This window comes from Schistocerca piceifrons, chromosome 2 (assembly GCF_021461385.2).
Source record: "Schistocerca piceifrons isolate TAMUIC-IGC-003096 chromosome 2, iqSchPice1.1, whole genome shotgun sequence".
Lineage (NCBI taxonomy): Eukaryota > Metazoa > Arthropoda > Insecta > Orthoptera > Acrididae > Schistocerca > Schistocerca piceifrons.
The window spans coordinates 809,120,982-809,147,360 of NC_060139.1; the positions used below are offsets into that span (position 1 = coordinate 809,120,982).

General features: G+C 43.9%; 1 protein-coding gene across 1 annotated transcript in view; it reads right to left on the minus strand.

Annotated features, from left to right (window-relative positions):
• LOC124775884 (suppressor of lurcher protein 1-like) overlaps positions 1 to 26,379 on the minus strand; it is a 310,233-nt gene that overhangs the window by 49,469 nt on the left and 234,385 nt on the right. The window contains exons 5-6 of the mRNA XM_047250717.1: positions 24,941 to 25,164; positions 1,040 to 1,193 (exon numbers count right to left, since the gene is read on the minus strand). Of these exons, the coding sequence (XP_047106673.1) occupies positions 1,040 to 1,193; positions 24,941 to 25,164 (378 nt within the window). The remainder of the gene's footprint in view (positions 1 to 1,039; positions 1,194 to 24,940; positions 25,165 to 26,379) is intronic.

Consider the following 26,379-nt stretch of genomic DNA (forward strand, 5'->3'; position numbering starts at 1 on the left):
GTAGCGGTCGCGCGGTTCCAGACTGAAGCGCCTAGAACCGCTCGACCACAAGAGCCGGCAATTCATTGCATCTTGCATCCATCTTCTGGGTGGTCTTCCACATTTCCGTCGCTCAGCTGATGTCCATTCATAGACTCTTCTCGACCACTGGTTATCATCCATTGATTGGAGGTTGTCATACAAAGTTTTGCCATCTAGGGTACCTTAAATATCGGTTTTCCTCTTATGGTTTTCCACAGTCTATCATTCCCCGATGTGTTTTAGTCTGGAGAGGCAAAAGCTTCCTCACCAATAGTCCATTCTAAGGGACATCAGCTTTTATTTTTATTTTTATTTTTCCTTCTTCCATTTTGACTGTTTTTCGTATTTCAAATACCATTCTCGAAAAATGCAAAGGGAATATTATAAGTCTATTCTGAAGGGGTTTTACAGGGATGTAGCCTTGTATCAAAGTGAAACTTTGAGGATAAACTGTTGAGACAAGAAGGCAATAGAAGCATTTCAAATATGATTGTTTAGAAGATGCTGAGGATGAAGTTGATGGCATAACTAATTTAGACGTACTGCATCTAAATGGAGAGTAGGGAAATTTCCGACACAATTTGACGTAAAGAAGGGATTGGTTGTTAGGATACATACTGAGGCATCAATGAATCGTTAATTTGGTAAAAGACGATGAAGATAGGACAAGGAATGGCTACATGAAGCGGGTTTAATGCGTGAGATTGCATTAGTTATGCAGATATTAGGAGATTAGGCTACCGTCCACAGGTGCTAGAAACAAGTTTTCGGAACAAGACCTCAACAGAAAGTTAGAATTTTCTAAGCTTTCGCGGCGTAATGATAAGTCAATGAAGTTTCAGCATTGCATACCGATGAGATCGATATCTTGCCACGACGTTTCAGCTCTCAGCCATTTATCCATCATCATGGTAGTGTTTTACACTAATTGGTTGTCAGCCGAAATATCGTGGCAAGATGTCTACGACAGGTAGTGCCATAAACCGGTTGGAATAGCAAGTTAACAAGCGAGACTGACCTGGCGCGGAAGTAGTACTTGCAAGTGGTGTTGCTGGGGTAGCTGGAGGGGTATCGCGGCGAGAAGAAGCGTCCGTTGCGCGGGCCGTCTCCGCTGGAGAACAGCTGGTCACATTCCGTGCCCAGCACACGGCGCCCGTCGGACCGGAACGAACCTGGTGAACAGACACACATAAAGGTCAGAACACAGGTAACAAACATACACTGCCTTAATCAATTCAAAGGCTAAGGCTATCCCTGTATGGCAGCATTTTGTGCCTAGTTAACGTGTTGCAATGCCCTTTACTTATTACTATAATTAGAAAACGTCTTGGGTAAGCGATTTTGACGACTGCATTCTATGAAAAAGGGAGCTGACCTTACTTACTTTGGCCACAGTACAAGAAAAAAATCATGCAGGTGTCATAAAAGTACAGCCACCACCTGCTGCTTACTGACTGCCGTCTTACTAAGAGGTACTCTCCATTCCTTCCAATCTCTGTGAACGTAGATCGGATGTGATTTAAATTTAAAAAAACGTATCGATGGTGATAGATATATCTATCGCTTGAGCCTTGTCCCGCATTTATTCAGGGTCATCCATCGTTAATCGGATTTGGCATGTTAATGTTTAAGGGGTGGCCGGATGCCCTTCCAGCCGCCACCCCGTACCCCCTGGGACGGAATTAGTGTACCCCAACCGTCTGCGTCGAGCGTAATCCATGGAATAGTGCGAAAGTGTTCCGATGTCTGCTAGCCGTGTAACTGAGGCGGAACATGGGGACCAGCCTGGTATTCACCTAACAGGATGCGGAAAACCGCCTAAAAGCCACATCCAGGCTGGCCGGCACATCGGCCCTCGTCGTTAATCCGCCGGGCGGATGCGATCCGGGGCCGGCGCACCTACCCGAGTCCAGGAAGCAGCGCGTTAGCACTCTCGGCTACCCTGGCGGGTGATGATACAGAGATATATACCATATAAATTCATAACAGATGGTGGCGATGCCTCCATGGTACGCAAAGCAGGTAAACAAAATTTCTGAGCTCATTCTGGGGCTGGTGCAGCAATCAGTATGTATGATATGAAGAAACAAGTAGTCTTGGTTGCAGCGTCAAAATCTTTATTACTTCCCAATGATGCATTTCACCTTTATTTAGACATCTTCGGATTGGCTCATATTTGGTAGCGATGGGTACATGAGATAACGCGCATAAATATATCCCCGCTGGTAACTATCCTTTGTAAAAGCTTTAAGAAACATTGCGCGGTGTCCCTATTACGCAGATGGCGCAGTCCAATGCAAACCAAACGGCATCAGGTACCTAGGCTGTCCCATTTTAATCTATACCATCCGATATCTCTGGAGCCGCACAATACTGCAAAAAAATAAGTCTAGTAAAAGTTTTAAGGTTTGAAGGGGGTCATGCAATGTTTACCTCGAAATGACATTGAACCGTGTTTTCAAAGTAAAACCAAGGCCAAGTTCATTTTTGCAAATGGTAACCCTCATTTTTTATTCGATATTCGTATTCTACGTGAAAAAAAACGCATTGTTCATAGGGAACATTCTTTTTCTTTCGAAAAACCAATGGTTTGTCGCCAGGGTTCACTTCATTGTAACTTTCCCAGGTTACCGGTATCTCGTGAACGAAGCGAGATCGGGAAAAGTTTTCAATGAAAATCTTGTATGGTTTCTGAGCTATGATCGCTGGTGAAATTGTCGTGAACTTGAAATGGCCTTGATATTCTTTGGTAAGGATTAACCTGAAAGCAAATACCGTCGGCATTAGCAAAACCTAATGTGCACCCATTTTAGAGTGCCGAATCAGAAACCAGCATTGTGATCGTCCCGGCACAATCAGAGAAGAGAAGGGTGGAGCTTTGAGGCTAAATAATAGGCGTTGTTGTCGGGGAATTTGAAATCATGACTGGGGATCGAGAGAAATTTTACCTTTGGAGACTGAAAATTTCTCGGCTGTGCTCACTTAGAATGATTCTTCACTGACGTGACTCTAATAAATGTGGCCGAGCGGTTCTAGGCGCTTCAGTGTGAAACCGCGCGACCGCTACGTTCGCAGGTTCGAATCCTGCCTCGGGCGTGGATGTGTGTGATGTACTTAGGTTGGTTAGGTTTAAGTAGTTTTAAGTTCTAGGGGACTGATGGCCTCAGATGTTAAGTCTCATAGTGCTCAGAGCCATTTGAACCATTTTTGTCTTATGCAATTAAAAAAATGTATGTTAAGGGATTTAGAAAAATTGCACCTCGTCGAACTCTGATGAATTCGGACACAGAATAATCTCGTCTCGCGAGACTCTAATGAATTCCTGCGAAGTGAAATTTTTCCAAATCCGTACAAGCAAAATTATTCTCAACACGAAGCCCATATAAGAGCCCATAAGAGAGAAATATATCTTAGTCAGCTTGTCTCGCAATCGACTTTCTCGGGCCCGTCTTTCGCTTCCGCCTTTTCTCCGTATCAGGAAAGAACGGATTACCACGGCGTAATCCATTATTTTTTTATTTACGTCAATATCGAGGTATGTAAAGGTGCCCTCTAGAAAGACAGACATCCTTTACGCACGTGAGTTACTGTGTTGCTTGAGGCTTTCCCGACGGACATGTTGTATATATGGTTCTCGGGCGAGACGTCGGATGTCATAGTGAAAACTCCACAATATGTCGTCAGCGCAACTGGCCAACATCTTCAGGTGCGACGAACACACTGCTAAGGCCTTAGCAGTGTGTTCGTCGCACGTGAAGATGTCGGCCAGTTGCGCTGACGAAATATTGTGGAGTTTTTACTATGACATCCGACGTCTCGCCCGAGAACCATATATACACGTAAGTTATTTTCTTGAATACTGTATGTTCTGGCTTCACGTTGTGACGTAAACAACAGCAAGCATGGGTAAACAAACGGGTTACTTACACTGTAATATTTCAGTTGTCCTGCAACACGCTTGCCGGTATTTCGTTGAAGGAAAAACCTAAGAAAACCAGTAATACTAAAAGTGATCAGTACAATTTATTTTTCGATTCTAACATGTCCGAAATGGCTGATTACAAGGCCTTATAAATAGAATGATAAAAATTGTTGGCGAGTATCGCGATAGGTATGAGGCTGCGCAAAGATTCTATGCCGAAAGTTATCCCAATGCCCGTCATCCCAAGAAGGTTAGAATTAGGTCTCTGGTAAGACGAGCTGAAAGAGGGACCTTGAAAAGCCAGAGACGAAAGACGGGCCCGAGAGAGGCTTTCGACTCGTCAGATTCAGCGAATGCATGGCGTGCGTCGATCAACGGTATCTCGTATTTTTGATACGTTAAATGCCACCCATATCGCTTACAAATCACCCGAGCAATTGAGCTAGAGGATCCTGAGAGACGCCTGGCATTTTGTCGGTGGACCGATAAGCAAATACGTCGTGATCGGTTTTTATTCGTACGCACTCTCTTTACAGACGAGGCAAACTTCGACAACACGGGATGAGTCAATCTCCATAACGCACACTACTGGTGGGAAGCAAATCCTTACTGGCAGCGAAATCACCGATCGCAGAGACGGTGATCAATCAATGTCTGGGAAGTCATACTTTAAGATTACGTGATAGGTCCTCTTTTTTTTGGCGAAACGTTGAACGGATTGCGCTATATTCATATTCCCCAGAATCTTGTGCTAACTTCACTAGAAAATAGCACGTATATGGTTTCAACGTGACGGCGCCCTTGCACATTAGGCCTTACCTGTCAGAAGGTACCTTAATGCAAGTTACCCGAATCGATGGATTGGTATCGGTAGTGCAATTCGTGAATTCCCGTCAAGATCGCCAGAAATAACACCATTGGACTACTTCTTATGAGGAGCTGTGAAGCAGAAGATGTACTCCACTCCTCCGACGACGCCACAAGCTGTGAGAGAAAGGAATGTGGCGGCTTTCCAGGCAACCACCCTTCCTTCAGATATTGAATGATGTCGAGATCAGTTTCGGACAGAGTGCAAATGTCCATTTGGCAAAATAGGCAGTTGATCGAGCATCTGAGATCCTAAATTTCCGGTGAGAACCACGTTAATCAGCCCTTTTCTAGGCAAACGATGTGGGCAACCTCTGCATGGTGCACATTGGGTTCCGCAAATGCCCACGGTATTTTCTTTCAGGTTAATCCCTAATGAAGAATTTCAAAGCCATTGCAAGTTCATGAAAATTTCAGTAGTGGACAGAGTTCAGAAACCATACAAGATTGAGCCGGTCGCTGTGGCCGAGCGGTTCTAGGCGCTTCAGTCCGGAACCGCGCTGCTACTACGGTCGCAGGTTCGAATCCTGCCTCAGGCATGGATGTGTGTGATGTCCTTAGGTTGGTTAGGTTTAAGATTTCTAAGTCCAGGGGACTGATGACGTCAGATGTTAAGTCCCATAGTGCTTAGAGCCATTTTGGACCATACAAGATTTTCATTGAAAATTTTTCCCGTTCTCGCTTCTTTCTCGAAATACTGGTAACCTGGGAATGTTTCAATGAAATGTCCCCTGGTGACCAACCTTTGGTTTTTCGAAAAAAATGTTCCCTACAAACAATGCTTTTTTTCAAGTAGAATACGAATATGGAATAAAAAGTAGGGGTTAAAATTTGCAAAAATGAACTTGGCCTTGGTTTGACCTTGAAAACAGGGTTCAAGGTCATTTCGAGGTAACCACTCCCCCCAATCCCTTCAAACCTTACAACTTATCCTGGAGACATTTTTTTTTTTTTTTTTTTTGGCAGAATTATGCGGCTATAGAGATACCGGTCGGTACGGATTAAAATGGAACATCCTGTATAGCATACCAATGCCACCAACTGTTGAAGAGTTACGAAGGTGGATGCATTACTTTTCAGTCAACCCTCGTAAGTATACATGTATAATATGCTAGAAGTGTAGTGCTTTTTCTGGCTGCACATATCACACAAATTTGTCCCGTCAGAATATGCAATACAACTCCGGCATGTTACAGATATAGACTTACGTTATACCTGATACCGTTTGGTTTGCACTGGACTTCGTCACATGCCGTAATCAGGACACCGCGCAGCGTTTTTGAAAGCTTTGACAAGGGAAAGTTACCCGCTGGGACATTTTTATGCATGGTGTCTCACACACCCATCGCTAGCAAATACCAGCCAATTCGAAGATGCCTAAATAAAGGTGAACCACGTGATTGGGAAGTAACGAAAAAAATTTAACACTGTAATCAATACTGAAAATGTTCTTTCTGCAGATCACAATGTTACGGAAGCAACGAAAAGAAAATGCCAAATTTAAAAGAACGCATAATCCCAACGTTAGCGAAGTCTTACAGGAGCTCGAAAATCAGCACGTTCTTCAGTATTAGATGCTTTTAATAGATTCCGCAACGAAACTCTGTCTCGAAATCTGGCAGAAAACCCAAAGATACTCTAATCTTTTGTTACGTAGACTAGCGGCAATACACAGTCAATACCTCCACTGCGCGTTAGCACTAGTAATGTTACTCATGACAGTGCCACTAGCCGAGAGTTACTAAGCATAGTTTTCCGAAATTTCTTCAGCAAAGAAAACGAAGTAAATGTTCCAGCATTCAAATCAAGAACAAATGTCAACATGAGTAACTTACACACAGGTCTCCTCACTGCTGGGCAGCAGTTTAAATCACTTCTAACCAAAGTGCGTGCCTACGGAGCGGAGCCTCAGTTGAGTGAATGTATTTGGAATTTCCTGTCAGAAAGGTGAAAATAGTTGAGCAAATAACATGTTGCGTTCCACGTGAAAGTGTTTTGGTCCTACGCTGTTCCTGATCTATATAAAGGGTTTAACAACCCCTTAGATTATTTGCAGATGATGTCATCTACCATCATTTAAAGTCATCGGATGATCAAAACCAATCGTAAAATAACTTAGACAAAATATATGTATGTTTAGAGAAGTGGCAATTGACAGAGTCAATAACGAAAAATGTGACTTCATCCTCGTCTGTTTTAAAAAGAATACGTAAAATTTCGGTTGCACAATACATCACACACATCTAAAAGCGGTGTATTCAACTAATTATTTAGGTATTACATTTACAAATATCTTAAACTGAAACGACCACATAGGTGATGATGTGTGGAAAACGAACCAAAGACTGCGATTTATTGGGAGAACATTTAGAAAATTCAACATATCTACTACAGACACTGCCTAAACTAAGCTTGTCCGTCCCCTTCTGGAGTACTGCTTGGCGGATTGAGATCCGCATCAGATAGAATTGACAGAGGATGATGAAAAGGTTCAAAAATGGGCAGATTTTTTTGTATTATCGCGAAATAGACAGAATGTTACGGATACGATAGATGAATTTGTGTGTAAATCATTAGAACAAAGGCGTTGTTCGTTGCGGAGGGATCTCCTCATGTTATTTCGATTACCAGCTCTCTTCTCTGAATGCGAAAATATTTTGTTGGCACCCGTCTACGTTGGGAGAAATAATCATTATAAAAAATAAGACAAATCAAATCTCTCACGGAAAGATTTAAGCGTTAGTTTGTTCCGAGCCCTGTTCAATACTGGAATAACAGAGAAAAAGCTCTAAGGCGGTTCGATGCTCCCTCTGCCAGGCACTTAATTGTGAATTGCAGAGTAACCATGTAGATATAGATGTATATTTGAGTGCAGGTGGTGGCGATACGGCTACATGCGCAGTAAAGAATGTACATACGCGAAGCACAGATATAAGAGGACCATTCTAGCGAACCTATGGGTCGCATATCGGAAACACAATGTCGTGAGTAACTATGACAGAAGGCGGACGCTTATGTCTCGGAAACTGGTGAGGAGCATCTCGGAATCGGTGAAGCTACTGACTTGATAATTCATAGAGAAAGAGTTAACAGTATCATGAAACCACGAACAGACCAAAAGTGAAGCTCGGAGGCCTGCCCAGGGAACAGAGCTGACCTATGCACAAGTGTTTCGGAGGACACCTTTCAGAGCACAGCGCTGAATATGAAGCTCGGCTACAGACGTCCCCTATGAGTTCCCATACTGGCCCAACTACATACACTACTGGCCATTAAAATTGCTACACCACGAAGATGACGTGCTACAGACGCGAACAGGAAGAACATGCTGTGATATGCAAATGATTAGCTTTTCAGAACATTCACACAAGGCTGGGGCCTGTGGCGACACCTACAGCGTGCTGACGTGAGGATAGTTTCCAACCGATTTCTCATACACAAACAGCAGTTGACCGTCGTTTCCTGGTGAAACGTTGTTGTGATGCCTCGGGTAGGAGGAGAGATGCGTACGATCACGTTTCCGACTTTGATAAAGGTCGGATTGTAGCCTATCGCGATTGCGGTTTATCGTATCGCGGCATTGCTGCTCGCGTTGGTCGAGACCCAACGACTGTTAGCAGAATATGGAATCGGTGGGTTCAGGAGGGTAATACGGAACGCCTCGTATCACTAACAATCGAAATGACAGGCATCTTATCCGCATGGCTGTAACGGATCGTGCAGCCACCTCTCGATCCCTGAGTCAACATATGGGAACATTTGCAAGACAACAACCATCTGCACGAACAGTTCGACGACGTTAGCAGCAGCATGGACTATCAGCTCGGAGACCGTGGCTGCGGTTACCCTTGATGCTGCGTCACAGACAGGAGCGTCTGCGATGGTGTACTCAACGACGAACCTGGGTGCACGAATGGCAAAACGTCATTTTTTCGGATGAATCCAGGTTCTGTTTACAGCATCATGATGGTCGCATCCGTGTTTGGCGACATAGCAGTGAACGCACATTGGAAGCGTGTATTCGTCACCGCCATACTGGCGTATCTCACGGCGTGATTGTATGGAGTACCATTGGTTACACGTCTCGGTCACCTCTTGTTCGCATTGACGGCACTTTGAACAGTGGACGTTACATTTCAGATGTGTTACGACCCGTGGCTCTACCCTTCAATCGATCCCTGCGAAACCCTATATTTCAGCAGGATAATGCACGACCGCATGGTGCAGGTCCTGTACGGGCCTTTATGGATATAGAAAATGTTCGAGTGCTGCCCTGGCCAGCACATTCTCCAGATCTCTCACCAACTGAAAACGTCTGGTCAATGGTGGCCGAGCAACTGGCTCGTCACAATACGCCAGTCACTACTCTTGATGAACTGTGGTATCGTGTTGAAGCTGCATGGCAGCTGTACCTGTACACGCCATCCAAGCTCTGTTTGACTCAATGCCCAGGCGTATCAAGGCCGTCATTACGGCCAGAGGTGGTTGTTGTGGGTACTGATTTCTCGGCATCAATGCACCCAAATTGCGTGAAAATGTAATCACATGTCAGTTCTAGTATGATATATTTGTCCAATGAATACCCGTTTATCATTTGCATTTCTTCTTGGTGTAGCAATTTTAATGGCCAGTAGTGTAGCATCTACCATTGCAAAGGACAGGGTACTGTCGACACTGGATCGTGGTTCAGTGGAAACGTATTGCCCGGTCGGATGAATCACGTTTCTTGTTACACTAAGTCGGTGATCGTGTCCACATACGTCATCTAAGCGGAAGGCTGCTCGAAACATGCATCCCTCCACGTACTCAGGGCGTCGGGACAGACATCGACCCGGGCTCTCCGGGCTCACTGCGTTACCAATCGAAGGCACCATGGCAGCTGCTGGCTGTGTGAACATTATTGCGGAACGCCTACATCCCTTCATGCTCGATATTTTTCCCGTTGGAAAGATAACTATAACTGTCAAAAGAACAGAAAGGTTCTACTTGGGTGTGGAGAGGAAGCTAGTAAAATCCCGTTGATATCCTGGCCAAAAATTCTCCTCGTCTCTAGCCGATGGAATATATCCAGGATGCTATCGAACGCCAACTCGACGCCCATAAGCAGTCTGGTCGTAATTAACGTGAATTTTGTGACCTATGCGTCAACATCTGTTTGCCCTACTTCCAGAAACATACCGAGGACTTGTCGAATCTGTGTCACGCACGGTCGATGCAGTATGGCGTTCCATGTGGGATGAACTCAGTATGAGGCACTTGGTGATTATGTTTTGGCTCGTCAATGTGTTTAATAAAAGTTTCCAAAACACTATTCTAACTGTACGCTGTGATGGGTTTGATCACAGTATTTGGTAACGAAACCAGTAGGGAGCTGACCAATGGGACGTACTGGAGAGTCTTAGGGACAGCCTTTTTATCTTACACTCGATGAACGGAAAATCCTGGTGTCATATCTGCGTGATACAGAAGAAGCAAGGTTTGTCTTACAAACGATTAACGAAGCAGAGGGCTAATACCTAAGAGGATGCTTCCTGACAAGTCTAAAACAGCTTCCTTGGAGGGCGGATGAGCGGATAGAACGCAAGGCCCCTCTGTTACCCTTGGAGCGGGAAACCACTTCTAAAGCTGGATAAGCCTGAAAATATCAACGACGTGGGATACAGATTGCATGGCGAAACAATCACGTGGTATCCCTAACCTCACTGGCCCGTGTTCTTACTTATGATTGTTCCTGGTAAGAAATATTCCACAACTGGCGCAGGAGAGCCGAACATTGAATTAAACCAGGATAAGTAGAGGAGAAAGGAAATACGTCTACTGAGAATTACTAGATGCAATGTGAACACGATGAATAATAAAGGATGATTATATGTGGTCTCTGCACCTATTGTTCAATCTGTAGATCGAAGAAGCAATAATGGAAATACAAGAAAGTTTCAGAACTCCAGATTGAATTACAATACGTGCAGAAAGTGCTTAATGAAACACGTATGCAAACATCTCATAACAGTTCACCGGAGTGTGTTAGTATCACAGAAACACACCCTGATCATTATGAAACGCCTTTGACTGAAAGTAGGGGGCAGACGGGCAATAATTTCAATCCAACACGTGGAGTAACATCCGTTTATCAAGACCATACACAATCACTGGTGACTCAGGATGCTTTAGTGAAGAATTCACAGTTTCAGAAGTTTACCAATGATAAGAACGGACCCATCCAATTGTGTTTATCAAAGGGATCCGCGGAATAATGCCAAAAAGTTGGAACGAAAGGGAGAAAATTGTCTTTACCATTACCCATATTCAAGGTGAGCCAGCGTTGTTGGCGACACAGAAAGCTGAACAATGCATGAATTTGAAAAAGCTTTTCTAAACAAGTATTGGTCGCGTGGGGTACAAGAACGATTAAGAAAAGAAGTTTATAGTCCTGAGCCATTGAATAGAAAAGGCGGTACTTTGCGGAAATATTTCGAAAAGTATGTGGACAAAGTGAAATATTTATCCACACCAATTCCTGAGTGTGATGTTTTAAAGATATTAAAGGAGAAGTTACCGCGTGATCTAAAGGAGAAATTGTTTCACATTCCTGAAGACAACGTGGAACATTTTCTATCTGTACTGGACTCTTTAGATTTGGTTATCGAAGAGGACAGACACCATTTTGGGAATAATTCGTCGAATAATGGTAATGGTGCAATAGTAATAGAAACACCTACTATGGGAATCAAAATCATTGGAATAGTCCGAATTATTCAGGATGGCAGAACCACAATATGAACACAAATGGACAGTACAGTAATGCACCGAATCACAATTATCATCCACAGAACAATAGTGGTCAAAACAATAACGGAAACTTTTCAAAGAAACGGAAACGAGATTTTAGAGCTAACGTCAATTACAATAACGGTAATTTTTCAAATAATCAGCAAAACATGCAAACATCACATAACTGATCAACACAGAATTGTGCACAACAGCGATGGCAGCAGCCTAGGCCACCGCAATATCACAACAACAATCATGTACAACCCCCGTACAATACAAATATGTCAAATAACATGCAGCATCATATGAATGCGCAGCCATGGCAACCACCGAATCAAAATATCAAGATCATTGAGGTAAGTGAACCGCAACCATCAACCAGTACCAGTCAGTCAAAACTAGATGCGACGACATTCTGCTCCCGCGTGTCAGTCGCAGGGTGTCTAGGGGGCACTTGCATGAATGATGTAAGTAATAACGAGCAACCAAGCGTGCAGACAACCAGCTGTAGTAACAATGAGAATGTGTGTCGCATAGAATCAGCAGTGATCGGGTCGAACGACGCAAAAGATGCAGTGTGTAGGGATAATTCTTTTCCTGTTGCTCAGCAACGTAGTCGATATACGAGAGGAATTATGTCAAGATTTTTTGAAGAAGTGTAATTTGTTTGAACGGGAAGTTGCACAAGCAGCTATAGTTTGTGATATTTATGGTATTCAAACTACGATGATTTTAGATACTGGAGCATCTGTTTCTGTGCTGAATGAATCGTTCTTTCTTCACTTACAGAAGATTAGAAAGATTCCGGTTTTTCCAGTCACTAATTGTCGAGTTACAGGAGCCATTAGTCAGAAAGCCCAACTAGGTCGGGAACAGACACGGATTTGTATTAATTTTGGAATGGGAGCCAAAGAGTGCATCTTTCTTATTGTAAAGAATTTAGCCGTGAACTGTCTCCTCGGATTAGATATTTTGCGAGAGACGGAGTCTATAATCGATCTTGCAAAGGGTGAATGAAGCATGTGTTTCGATGACACGAGAGTCAGGTTAGACTTGGTAGAGACCAAAGAATAGCATGGCAAATATTTTCAAATTTTAAAGATAGAACCGATTCGCGCACATTTATGGCGGCTTCAAGATAGTTTCAATTGCAGTACATTCCCGGTCATGGAAGATGTGAAGGACGAGGAGAATATCCACCTCTCTGAAATAGTAGAAAAAGTACAACAATCCTCTGCTCTTGACAGTCTGCAACAAAAGCAATTATTAGACACACATACTAATTATCGTAAAGTATTTTTGAAAAAACCTGGACTAATTAAAGGTTACGTGTACGACACGCAAGTGTTTCCCCATGAAATTTACTGTCATCAAACTTACTCAGTACCCAGCGCGAAAAGTACTCTCAGAATATCAATTAGTTGTAAGAAAATTCCAGCTCCAGTTCGACGGAGAAGAGGACGCCGAGCTGCAGCAAGGAGAAGAAGAATGCTTCAAGATGATTCCACCCTAAGACACTTAATCAAACATAATACAAACTTGTCGAGATTTAGTAAACTTTCAGTAACTTATGCGTGTGAAACTACGAACAGTGAACAGAACTGCATATTTCACGCAACAGTAGGATATAGTGACTTTAGAAAATAAACGTTTCATTTTGTTGATTGTTAACTATTTTGAACTCACTAGGGTGAGCAGTTTATGTTCTTCTTTTTTTTCTTTCAGACTGTGTACAGGATACACTTACAACATGTAAAGTTTACGCGAGTTACGTATAGGTTTAACAAATTTTCCACCGTAAGTTAGTGCTCGGACTTGCATGAGCTATAAACCAGGTCGAACAAGATGTTGTCCATGGCTGAACAGATCATTACACAGACAAACATATGCAGAATGTGTTTCTCACTGCACAATTCTTTGTAAGTCCAGGAGCACCTTTTCGAGAAAATATATGACTTAGGATTTGCTTTTATATTGTAAATGACTACAATTATGTACTTCATTTGGTATGTACAATCATTCAGTTATTTATCATTATATAACTAGAATGTGTAAAGACATCCTTATGGGTAGCACAAGGACTTTACCTTGTCAGACTTGATAACTCTGATCAAGTGACTACGTGGTGGAGTGAACATGTCACAGATGACCTATGAACAAAGACTTCCTGTGAACATTATCCTCTATGCGTACGAACTTTATTTCACTGGCGAAAGAATTTAACACAAAAGTGGACGCTCAATGAGTGCGTTGTGTTACCATGATTTCGTTTTCAAATTTTGCGCTACAAGTGTTTAGTAATGCCAAATATTCAGAGTATTATTGGGACCACATGCGTGGACGTAACATTCCAGGCAAACTAAAACTCAACAGCAAGTGTTTGTATCGATCAGTCAGCAACAGTGGTGAGTCGTAACAGTGTTTGGAACTGCTACTGACTATATCATTAAACCCGTTGCCGAACTGTATCAATGTTGGAACGTAATTACATGAACCTTTAATTGCAGATAGTCAGTTACGTCGGAAGGATGAATGGACTTGCATCGTGATAAAGAAACTCACAAACAGTCGAACACATCACAAAAAAAAAAAAAAAAAAAAACATTCTTCTTGTTGAGTGAAAGAGTGCGTGAAATATGATGTAATTTAAATGTTAATTTAAGGAACTGATACTGCTGTTTGAATTTCATGTGACTGTATGCTGGGATGCTGAGCACACGTGTCGGTGAGGGCAGCATACTGCAGCGACATCATCCGTCATCCCTTGCCGCACCCTGCCACGTCATCGCAGTTCATCGCAGACTTACCTGATGGGGCGAGACATCGGTGTTGCAGTACACCAAGTCGCCAGCCGTCGTCACCAGCAGCACTATCACGAAATTGTACCACTATTAAATGTCATACGAAGTGAATATTCAAATTTTGAAAATTAAGAAAGAGGGTGTTGAAGATGTGCTCGCTCCGCCGTGGTTTTTTTTCCGGGGTTTTTCCCATTGACCTTTGCCCGGATGGGGGAGCGTAACTCAAAATCCCTGGGACTTAAAAGTAAACAAAGCACATGCTTCCAAGTGAAAGAACACAGTGAACATTAAACAGAACAGACAAGGAAAATAAGCCTGCTTGGATGTCCAGTCAAACAAGTGTGACTGTACATCCATAGGGGGCAATGTAGTGCTACAACGATGAAAATTAATATTACGACGATGTCAAACTTTATTTTGATGATTTACAGAAGTATTCATGATATTAAAAATGTAATTATAATTTTATTATTTTCGTTTTTGTGCTCAGTGTATCAAAGACTTTCTAGTGCACGGAATAAATTAGCATTGTTTGTACTACGAAAATATATATACGATTGTTAAGGGTTAAGCGTATAATAATTCGATGTAAGACATTTTGTTGAATCTGAATTTTGTTCTCGTACTGGTCGGCAGAGAAGGAAAAAGTTTCTTAATCGATGTGAAGGTATAAAGGCTGTAAAGGAGAGAGAGAGAGAGAGAGAGAGAGAGAGAGAGAGAGAGAGAGAGAGAGAAGGTAAATACAATTTATTCAAAACAAATATCTCGAGGGTGTAACGCCTTGTCATTTCCTATAACTAAAAAATTGCAAGGTCTAATCTGAGCCTGTCCTGAATAACAAAATAATGGTTCAAATGGCTCTGAGCACTATGGGACTTAACATCTATGGTCATCAGTCCCCTAGAACTTAGAACTACTTAAACCTAACTAACCTAAGGACATCACACAACACCCAGTCATCACGAGGCAGAGAAAATCCCCGACCCCGCCGGGAATCGAACCCGGGAACCCGGGGGCGGGAAGCGAGAACGCTACCCCTGAATAACAGCGAAGAACATTTATGTTATCATATATTTTCTTCGTTTGATCACGGTTGTGATTCGCATGTTTCTTTTCGTTACGCGACGTGTTATGAATATTTTCATTATACGCGCAAAAGTGCACACAGCTTTAATCGAACCTGCGTCTTTCGGAAACGATAACTTTTAATAATCAGTACAATTACGCGAATACCGTCTAAATCGCAACCGTGATCACAAAAATGTTTCCTGGACCAAATAATTCTCATAAAATGTGTATTCTCCAAAGCGAGCAGCATTGCACTATCGCTGACTCGCAACAATCGAAAGAGCAGAAACGGTGCTTAAATAGAATTGCCACCTTTTAATAATTATTATTATCCCATTAAATAAATAAATAAATAGCAATTCATACTTCACTTACATAGTATTTGAGGCGACGTACGGCTACAGCAATGATAGAGAGATTAAGCTTAGTACATTCAACTGGTAGGTGGAAAAATTAAGGGAAACATATAAAATAGAAGTATGAGATATAAATTAAATACTGAGAAATCACTGTAACTCCCACACTGCTCTATGGAAATGAGACCTGGGTGATTACTAAAACGTAAGAGAGCCGCATCCAGGCGCAGGAAATAAAATTACCAGGGAGAGTTAAAGGTTTACTGTAGACTAAGGAATTATAGAAGAACTAAAAATTCTTAGACTTAATGTTAAAAGTCTAGGCTATAGAAGAAAACTGAAGAAACAGAAAGAATGGAGAGTGAGAGAATCCCCTTAAATGTTAAATGCTAGCTAGAAATAACAAGTCTTAAGGAGGAAGAGGCGTGGGAGGGAGGGGGAGAGGGAGAGAAATAGAGTGAGAGAGACCTTGGCAAAGATGGGCACCGTATCAGGCAACTATGCCTGATACCTGAAGAGTCCGGAACCGCGGGACTGCTACGGTCGCAGGTTCGAATCCTGCCTCGGGCATGGGTGTGTGTGATGTCCTTAGGTTAGTTAGGTTTAAGTAGTTCTAAGTTCTAGGGGACTTATGACCTAAGATGTTGAGTCCCATAGTGCTCAGAGCCATTTGAACCATTTTGATACCTGAAGAAGAAGAAGAAGAAGAAGAAGAAGAAGAAGAAGAAGAAGAAGAGGAAGAAAAGGAGAAAGAAAAGGGGGGGGAGGAGGAGGAGGAGGAGATATGATAGACCCCGAAAAGATAAAATCGAAGGTATACAATTTATTCTGAAATAAAAAAGTAATCGCATTATATCGTTAATCTTGGTATTACATTTCAATAACTTTGATCGTATTATATCATTAACCATGGTTATGGTGTATATTATTCCCGTGTTTATAGGCCAGGTACGTCCCCGGTGTGAAATGCATATGCAACATGATTTACTTTAATGAACGTTCGGTTTATACCATTTTTAGTTTTAGACAATGTTCATGAGTTATTTTTCTCCAGAGCAACAGTGAAAGTCAGAAAGAAAGGGATAAAAAGGAACTGAGGCGCTATTTACCCCCAGTCAGAAAAAGGCGGCTTGTGAGCTGCTGTTTCAGATGTAGGAGTGGCTTCACGGAACAAGCAGTCTGTCCCAGCGCATTCATCGCGTTTCATATTACAAGGAGAGCCAGAAAATGCGGCACAGTGTGTGGTATTTAGCCACCTGATTGGTTAGCCAATACGCGCCAGCCAGTTTACATCCACTCACGAGTGCCGTTTACAACGTGTCTGTTGTATCTGATATTGTTGGCTCAGCTAGTTCTGCTGTTTGTGTTACTGCAACTACTGTTTCAGTGTAAACAAGGCGGATGAAGAGTTACCATACAACGTACAACGAAAGCAAACAAGGGTTACGAATTTGTAACTTGATGTAGCGTGCTTTGAAATTAGCGACGGTGACCTGCGTGCTGTTTCCTGATATCGTCAAGGGCTGAGAGAAAACAGTTGACGCTTCTGCCGCATTACACGCGTGAGCGATGGTCGAGCGTTCATGCAGTTTGGATACGTTGCATACAACATCCTTTGTATTTTTGAACCAAGTTTTTAGCTGCACACTGTACAGCAAAAAGGACTGAATTAACCCTAGTTTATATGCCTCACTCTGAAGTAAAAACTTCAGTGCAGACTCCTAGCCCTTTTTATATTATGCTAATCTTTTCCTGTACAAGTGTCTGCAGAACCCAACTACCTCGAGAATATTTTTCCAGTATTCTCATTTTTTATGCTTCTACCACAACTAAGCTTAGCTAAAAAACTGCTATAGCTGCCCCTTTTTTGCAGGGACATTCCGTACTCTTTTTAACCTTCCACTTTTTGCTAGTGCCTCTGTGTTTCATATTTTCTAAGCCGGCCGCGGTGGTCTCGCGGTTCTAGGCGCGCAGTCAGGAACCGTGCGTCTGCTACGGTCGCAGGTTCGAATCCTGCCTCGGGCATGGATGTGTGTGATGTCCTTAGGTTAATTAGGTTTAAGTAGTTCTAAGTTCTAGGGGACTTATGACCACAGCAGTTGAGTCCCATAGTGCTCAGAGCCATTTTTCATATTTTCTCTCTACATAATTTACATAATACCATATCTGCAATGAATCTAGATTCTTGACAGGTTTTCCCTTGATGCATCTTTCACTCCGCCATTACACCTTGGTCCACTTACCCCATAGAAAATAGCTGCAAGGAAGTGGCATTTCATAACTCTATTTATTGGGTGTTTGCTTTTTGTCTATAGTCTATTCTACGAGATTCTCGTAAAACTGACCACAGTGTGGATACGAAAATCAATAAAACTGCATTGCTGCCACAAGCTGCATATGATTTCCTTTGTTACCGGCCTCGCTCATCTGACGCATCTTTTGAAATTTTGTAGCCAACGATAACACGTTGAATGTACAGTATCTGGGAGTGTACAGCGTCGTCGTCAGACATGAAAGAAATGGGATGAAATGAAACATTTATACCTGGAAAATCAGATTTCCTTTTCGTTTTAAGCCACTTTTTTTCCCAAGAGGTTTCATGCTGTCAGGAGGAGAAGGCTATACTAGGATATTACTAAATCAGCACAGCCTTCTCCTCTCGGCAGCATCAGGCTCTGAACTTGCCTCCTATAATAGCTATATCGCACATGACGCCTTCTCACAGTTCGAACGGAATATGAGAACCAGGAGAAAAATATGAGAACCAGAGTAAATTTTAACGTCCAACTGATGACATCATTGCGTCGAGTACATGTGTGTGTGCTTTGCTACCAAATAATGCGTTTAAAAAAAAATAAGAATATGTGGGTAAATCCAGAAACTCACAGCCATATTTAGCGGCATACATCATCCACCAACAGCTCTCAAACGTGCGGACGACATACATCATTCATGCAGAAATATTAATTTTGGAACATTTTTATTCAGACCTCGACCGCTGACGACAGAGTGCTCTCGAGATGTGACAGACTCAGAATCCGCCTTATCGAGCGCCGGCTACCTCTACTGCTGGAATTGCATTGGTTTGTCAGCGTTCGGCTTATGTTTCGTTTTAGCTGTTGCTGAATGGCCCATGGACATTGCTACAGTAAGGCGAAGGAATGTCTTGCATGTAAATACTAGCGGTATGCATCGGTCTGTGATTCTCCTCCCCCCCCCCCCCCCCTCCCACCAACTCACCCGTATCAATCAGCGTAGGACATTTTCCCACAGTTTCCGTCAAACGTGGCCTGCACTTTGAGCCTGTCGTCGGTCTTTCTTGAGGCTAGGAGATTAATTTATATGTGGAGAGCAGTAGCAGTGACAGCTCTGTGCCGCCTGAAGCCTTGCGTTGGTCGCAGGAATTGTGTTGACTTTACTGCTATCAGATACGTACGGCCCGCTTTTTTGCAGCAGTCACTGGGTTGTGTTGTTCGGAATTTGAACCCTATTGTACGCTAACTAAGCTTTTGGGGAATATGTTGACCCACAGAAAGTGCTCGATCTCTGCAGCTCTCTATGGTTGCAGTTTATCAACCCGAAGATAGATACTGTTACCTCAGTGAGACTATGATTTTATGTATGATTAGTTTATTTTGCTGCACTGTGGCCATTGCTCAGTCTCATATATGTGTGGTGAAGACGTATGTACGTCGGATTATTTCACTATCTACTTACGCATGCGGCCGAGCGGTTCTATGCGCTTCAGTTTGGAACCGCGCGACCGCTACGGTCACAGGTTCGAATCCTGCCTCGGGCATGGATGTGTGTGATGTCCTTAGGTTAGTTAGGTTTAAGTAGTTCTAAGTTCTAGGGGACTGATGACCACAGATGTTAAGTCCCATAGTGCTCAGAGCCATTTGAATTTGCAATTGCGAATTAGGACAATCATCAGCTGTAGCAAGTCCAAAGGAACTTTGCATGGTAATCAGAGGCACTGCAATATCTTATAATAAGTGTTGGGTAGACACTCGGCGCTCTCTTGTTTATGGCCAGGGATTCTGTGGCAGCCGTGGCCATTCGAGAAATTCCATAACCTACTGGCACTTGACTTGCCCCATTTGACCAACTGTTTTTGGCGAATGCAGCGGGGGGGGGGGGGGGGGGGGCAGTTCTTCGTAACCTGGTGGTGTATTTGCAGCGTTATTTGGCATTTTTTCACTCACGTCGTGGGATTTGTTTGCCTTTAATACCACGGGTGAGAGGTATCGCGCTCGATACAGCAGCAGTGTCCTTTGCGAGCAACCACGTCAGAGTAGACTGCATCCCAAAAAATGCCACTTCCTTGGCCATTAATAGTGTGGTCTCCACGGCTATACACTACATGTCAGCGTTAGTGGGTTGGGTTACCCTGGAGGCAACACATTGTCCTTCTGTTGCTTAGATCTGTTTTCTTTCCATGGCCTGCAGTATCTTTTGTTGGACGTATCTGAATTTTGCCTCGATGCCACACCATCTATTAATGTGGTGGTGGCTTAGCAAGTTACGTGTGGTAGTTCTTGTATCTTTCCTTAGAAACTGTTAGTGCTTACAGAATTTGCTATGACGTCATTATTTCTATCAATGTGTTTGTTTCCAACACATTTCTGCCTTTTGACTGGCTGAGAGCATAGTGACGTTGACACAATGCGACCTTGATATGACTGAAAAAGAACTCACTAACAAATGGTTCAAATGGCTCTGAGCACTATGGGACTTAACATCTGAGGTCATCAGTCCCCTAGAACTTAGAACTACTCAAACCTAACTAACCTAAGGACATCACATACATCCATGCCCGAGGCAGGATTCGAACCTGCGACCGTAGCGGTCGCGTGGTTCCAGACTGAAGCACCTAGAACCGCTCGGCCACTGCGGCCGGCGAACACACTAACACTATAAAATGCATAAAGCTGTGGAAGGGAGAGAGAAATGACGCATACATGTATGTATGTAGTTTCTGACGGTGCCTCGAACGACATAATATTATGTTTTCATTATCAAAGAGAACATACAGAAGTCTTGTGACTTAACGTAATTTGTTATTAACAACTAGATACAGACTGATCCTCTACGTTTTCCGACTAGCTTCAGAGTGAACCCCTCCCACTGAAGAGCCCCAGTTATAAAGAATGATAAGAGAACTCGTTTCCTAATGGTCAACGGAGTTTCCTGTGCTACTGGCCGATAGAGATTGGGAGGGCTCGCCTGCCATTTTGTATCGTATGTCCACTATTGATAATTCGCACTATTTCCTCAGACTTGTGTGTGATTGCGCAGCGTGACCCTTATAAATTTCGAGTGGTTCCGTGGAGGAAGGCGAATGGGCCACCAAGGAGGCTAAGTTGTAATCAGACACCAGATGTACAACAGGACACTGGATGTGATAAGTTCGTTACTGAGCCAGAAACGGCACTGATAACCAGCTATATCTACGCTGGAACAAACAGGAATTAATGGCGAGATCGGTGCTTACAAGTTTTCATTTTTGTCGTATCATCTTTGTAGAGATTTCAGCTTTATACGTGTACCTTCCTTGCGCCTAAGTTTAAAATCCGTTAGTCGGAACAAGAAGCTTTGTACTATGTTTAAGGAGTAATATGGATATATCATTTATTCCTCTGCTAATGTAGACAATGGCATACGTTACTATCTGACTTATTTAGGACTACTATGGAAATTTAAGACCGTATGGAGCTCTGTTTTCTTCAAATTCAAATGCTTTGTGGAACAGTAATCCAGGTGATCGAGTGGAGGGCAAATGTAACCTTGCTACTGCAATTTTTCAGTTGTTAATTGAATAATAATATGAATATTTCATAAATTATGTTTAATTATTTTCATGCGTGTGTAGTTTCTGGAAATAATTATATTTTCCGGGCATTACCCTAGAGCTCACGTATTATTTCTTAAATTTGCAGCTGGTGGGAGCACAATTTACTAGTTACGTTCCGCCGTCTGCAAAAATATTTACAATATTCTACATGAAACCTACACAAAGTATAAGGTGTATCTGTGTTGCTGAGCACTTCGAGAAATGCCGCTGATAACGGATAAGTTCGGAATGATTATAGTGATTTACGTTGATTGCGAATAGGTATTAGACCATACAAAGTGAGGTTTTACATCTTTATGGCAAGCATCCTGTCTGTGAGGGAGGATGCAGGTATACTTTCAGATTGTATCAGCAGGTTACAGTATGTTGATCGCTGTCTAGCGTTCACTTAAGTGCTTGTGCAAGTACCCCTTAAATCGTCCGTCTGGATAACCGCGCGGTCTAACGCGCTGCTTCCCGAGCGGGAAGGCGTACCGGTCCCCGGCACGAATTCGCGCTGCGGATTAGTGTCGAGGTCCGGTGTGCCGGCCTGCCTGTGGATGGTTTTTAAGGCGGTTTTCGATCTACCTCGGCGAATGCGGGCTGGTTCCCCTTAGTCCGCCTCACTTAACTTACGCTGTGTCAGCGATTGCTGCACAAACACCGTTTCCACATAGGCGTACACCATAATTACTCTACCACGCAAACATATGGGGCTACATTCGTGTTCCCGGGGAGGGGGGGGGGGGGGGGGAACCACTGGGGGCCGAACCGCACCGCACAATAACCCTGCGTTCGGTTTGAGGTGGCGGTGGGTGGACTGCTGTTGCTTGTTGTGGAGTTTTGAACCACTGTGGGCTATGGCGGGACGAAGCCTCTCCGTCTTTTCTAGATCCCCGGTTCAGTACATACATACATACCCCTTAAATTATTCGTTGCCCTATGAAAGTGTTTCAAACGTCTGAGTATATCAAACAAATATCAGTCACATTGCCTTAGTTTCACTCAGGAGTCAAAATTTTGTATAAAAGAGGGAATACACTTAGGGCAGTTTTCACTGAAGTTACACCAGTGATCTACTCAGTTTATTTAAAAAAAGGATTACGAAGTTTTGCCCGTATTTACTGATTAACAGACACGGTATTAGGTGCATCTGTTTATACGTCTTGTTCCGTATGATCAAAATACATGAAATTAACATCAAAAAGTTAACAGTTCATTAACTAAAATTTACACTAATCTTGTGCAGGTGATAAGCTGCTCAGTATGTGTCAGAGAAGCCAATACCCTGTAATTGCCTCGCATTGCGACCCATAAGTTTGAAATTTGGCTCAAAGATGACTATAGTGTTCTATGTAACAGAGAAAAAGCACGACGCCATGTGTCACCCTCGGCCTTGGCGACTCTTTAAACAGCAAGGTATCGACAAATGCGAAGAAACGACCAGAGCTCAGAAGTTCGTGGGAGCGTATAAGCTGTGTTGGTGATGTCACATTGGCACCTAATCTCAACTCAGTTCTGCTCAAAAACCCCGAGGAAGTGCCACACGATGAGAAGGTCTTCATAGCTTTCCTTATCCTGTTTCACCCCTCGTTTCGACGTCTCAGCGATGAAGGTAAGATCACGACACCCAGCGCTGAATTCACGCGGTTATCTGTGCATGGCCGAGAAAAGCCCTTTCAGACTCGAAGCCGCCCAGAAAAGACACGAAAAGTCCTCCGGGGATGGCACCAAGGGGGCAAATGAGACCACCCATTTCCCAGGGGCATTGATTCCAACACATTTCACGGCTGAAAACATCAGTTCAAAGTGCGGTTAGTAAAACTAAGAAGTTCTTGTCAGCCTTTGACGGTGCTGATACTCCCAGGCGTTTCAACACTTCGTTAAGGTCACTGTGGGGCTTCATCCAAATTGACCATGATCACATTCATTTGGAGAGCAATGCATTCGCAACTTTTACCCTCGTGTACAGGTTGAAGCCAGTTGAGAGCGTCAAAATCATTCGATGAAATTTGATCTGGACCTGAAGCAGCAAAGGATCCATACGCTTTTTCAACCCCCCTGTTTACCACTCGTGGCATGATTATGTGGGAGTGTCACATTAAGAAGGTCGTGAATAAAACGGCCAATGATCCATGTAAGGCAGTCCAATTCGGCAACATCCTCAGTGCCAACCACGCAACTTTACTGAGCACGGAACTTCCTTGCAGATTAAAACTATGTACCAGACCGAGACTCGAACTCGGGACCTTTTCCTTTCAAGGGCTAGTGCTCTACCGTTGAGCATCTTAGAAATGTACCTGTCAGAAACTTCGACATCAATTCAGTCTGGAAGCTGCTCTAGCGCCCGAAAGTTTGCAAACCCTACCTTGAACGGCAGTCTGAAATTTTTTCCTAAGCCACCCATACGAAAACCGCGTGATTTCAATGCTGGGGTCGTGGTTCTGACCTCCATCGCAGATGAGTCAAAACAAGTGGTGGAAATTCCCTAAGAGGGGCTTTTCATGCTTTGGCATGTCCAAGGTGGCATTGGGAAAAATTGTGGAGAAATTTAGTGCCAACGTGATAGCATTAACACACCTAAATTTCGCATGAACTTCCCATCTTTGGCCTTTCTTTACCATGTGTTGTCGTCTTGCTGTTTGAGGCTTCGCTGGCCGGCCGTTGTGTCCGAGCGGCTCTAGGCACTTCAGTCCGGAACCACGCTGCTGCTACGGTCGCAGGTTCGAATCCTGCCTCGGGCATGGATGTGAGTTATGTCCTTAGGTTAGTTAGGTTTAAGTAGTTCAAAATGGTTCAAATGGTTTTCAGCACTATGGGACTTAACTTCCGAGGTCATCACTCCCCTAGAACTTAGAACTACTTAAACCTAACTAACCTAAGGACATCATACGCATCCATGGCCGAGGCAGCATTCAAACCTGCGACTGTAACGGTCGCGCGGTTCCAGACTGAAGCGCCTAGAACCGCTCGGCCACCTCGGCCGGCTAAGTAGTTCTAAGTTCTAGGGGACTGATGACCTCTGATGTTAAGTCCCATAGTGCTCAGAGCCATTTGAACCATTTGAGGCGTCGCCGAGCCCGAGGGTGAATTCGCAGGCCACCATGCTTTCCACGATCACAGAGGAAGTCATCCTTGAGCCCAATTTCAAACTCACACTTCGCAAAGGGAGGCAATGATTTTTGAATTCTGTTGTCCAGTTTATAAAACATTTAACATCGCCACTTTTATGAGGTGATTAACACCCCTAGTCTGCAGCGGTGCAATAATGAGAGGCAGCCGTGCCCCGGGGAGTACTCACGCCGGTCGAGGAAGCGGAACCTGCCGAGGAAGCCCGAGCTGTTGGAGGGCGGGCCCGCGGCGTGCATGGCGAGCACGAGCGCCGGGCCCTGGCTGTAGAGCGCCGCTGGCACATCGCGCAGCCCGCCGCACAGCACGCCCGCGGGCGGCGTCCGCTCGTTCACGTCGGCCCGCAGCTGCCCGCCCAGCGACAGGAAGACCTCCACGTGGTCGCCCAGGGAGCAGCTGCCGGCAACAACACCACATCCTCCCGTCACCAGCGCAACCGGTGCGTGAGTGCCAAGCGAAGAAGCCTCAGCAGCCACACATACACACACTTGCAGGAATGTGTGGTGTCTATTCTTTCGGACGTGTCCGAAAGGACAGAAACCACGAATTCATATAACTGATGCGCCTCGATGGGCAATGGATCCACCACCTTCAGTGCAAATACACATGTACGTTGGACCTCTTGCGGGAATCGAAAATCAGCTAGCATGGAGGACGTGGACAGGGACTGCGGATAGATGGCGCTAGGTGGGAATGTTCATGGGTGAGGGAGCGTACCTATGTAGGCCACGCAGTTGCAATAAACAGTGTGTCTGGGTGGTGGAGTGGTTAATGGAGCTGACTAGTGAGGAGGAGATTCCAGCTGGTGTTTTGTGTGAATGGCTGATTTGGGGGAGAGGACCAAACAGCGAAGACATCAGTCACATGATCTAGGATGGCATAAATCAACGGAGGAACAACGCAAACAGCACAGTCCAGTCAATGGGAAGGGATAAAGTGCAAATAAGGAGGGAAAAGCCTCTGTATGTCCATTTTGTCACAGCCAGGACCTCAGCTGTTCAGTACAGAGTGTCAAATGAAACACCTTTCAGCCGTCTACATTTCCAGATTGTTATTTCACTGGGCTACCAATTTCGGCGATATATTGCGCCATCTTCAGGTCCACTGATCGACCTGTAGGAAGATTACCACCTCTGGTTCAGTCTGCAGGAGACGTCTGAAGTGATCACTGTCTCAAAAATCTATATTATGGTTACCAGTCTTTGGATCCTGGCCTCTATTTTCACTGAACCAAAGATGGGAATCTTCGTTCACGTAGGTCAGGGGCCTGAATATTTCGTAGTGAAAACTCTGAAGCAGATAACCGAATAAAATAACACTTCGGAAATTAGATGGATGAAAGGTGCTTCATTTGGCAACCTAAGCATGTGAGGGTCGTTCACTAATAGCTAAGACATAGAAGGTTGGAGGGCGTATTTAGTATAAAGGTCCAAAAGGCGGGAGCAGTCTAGTAAGATGTGGATCATCGTGAGTGGGGCCCAGCAACTACAAAGAGTGGGCAGCCCCTTGCAGAGTAAAAACCTATGGGTGAAACTAGTAAGGCCGATACGAGAACGGCAGAAGATCTTAGATCTCCGCCAGGAGAGGCAGAGGGAATATCGCCATGTGGTG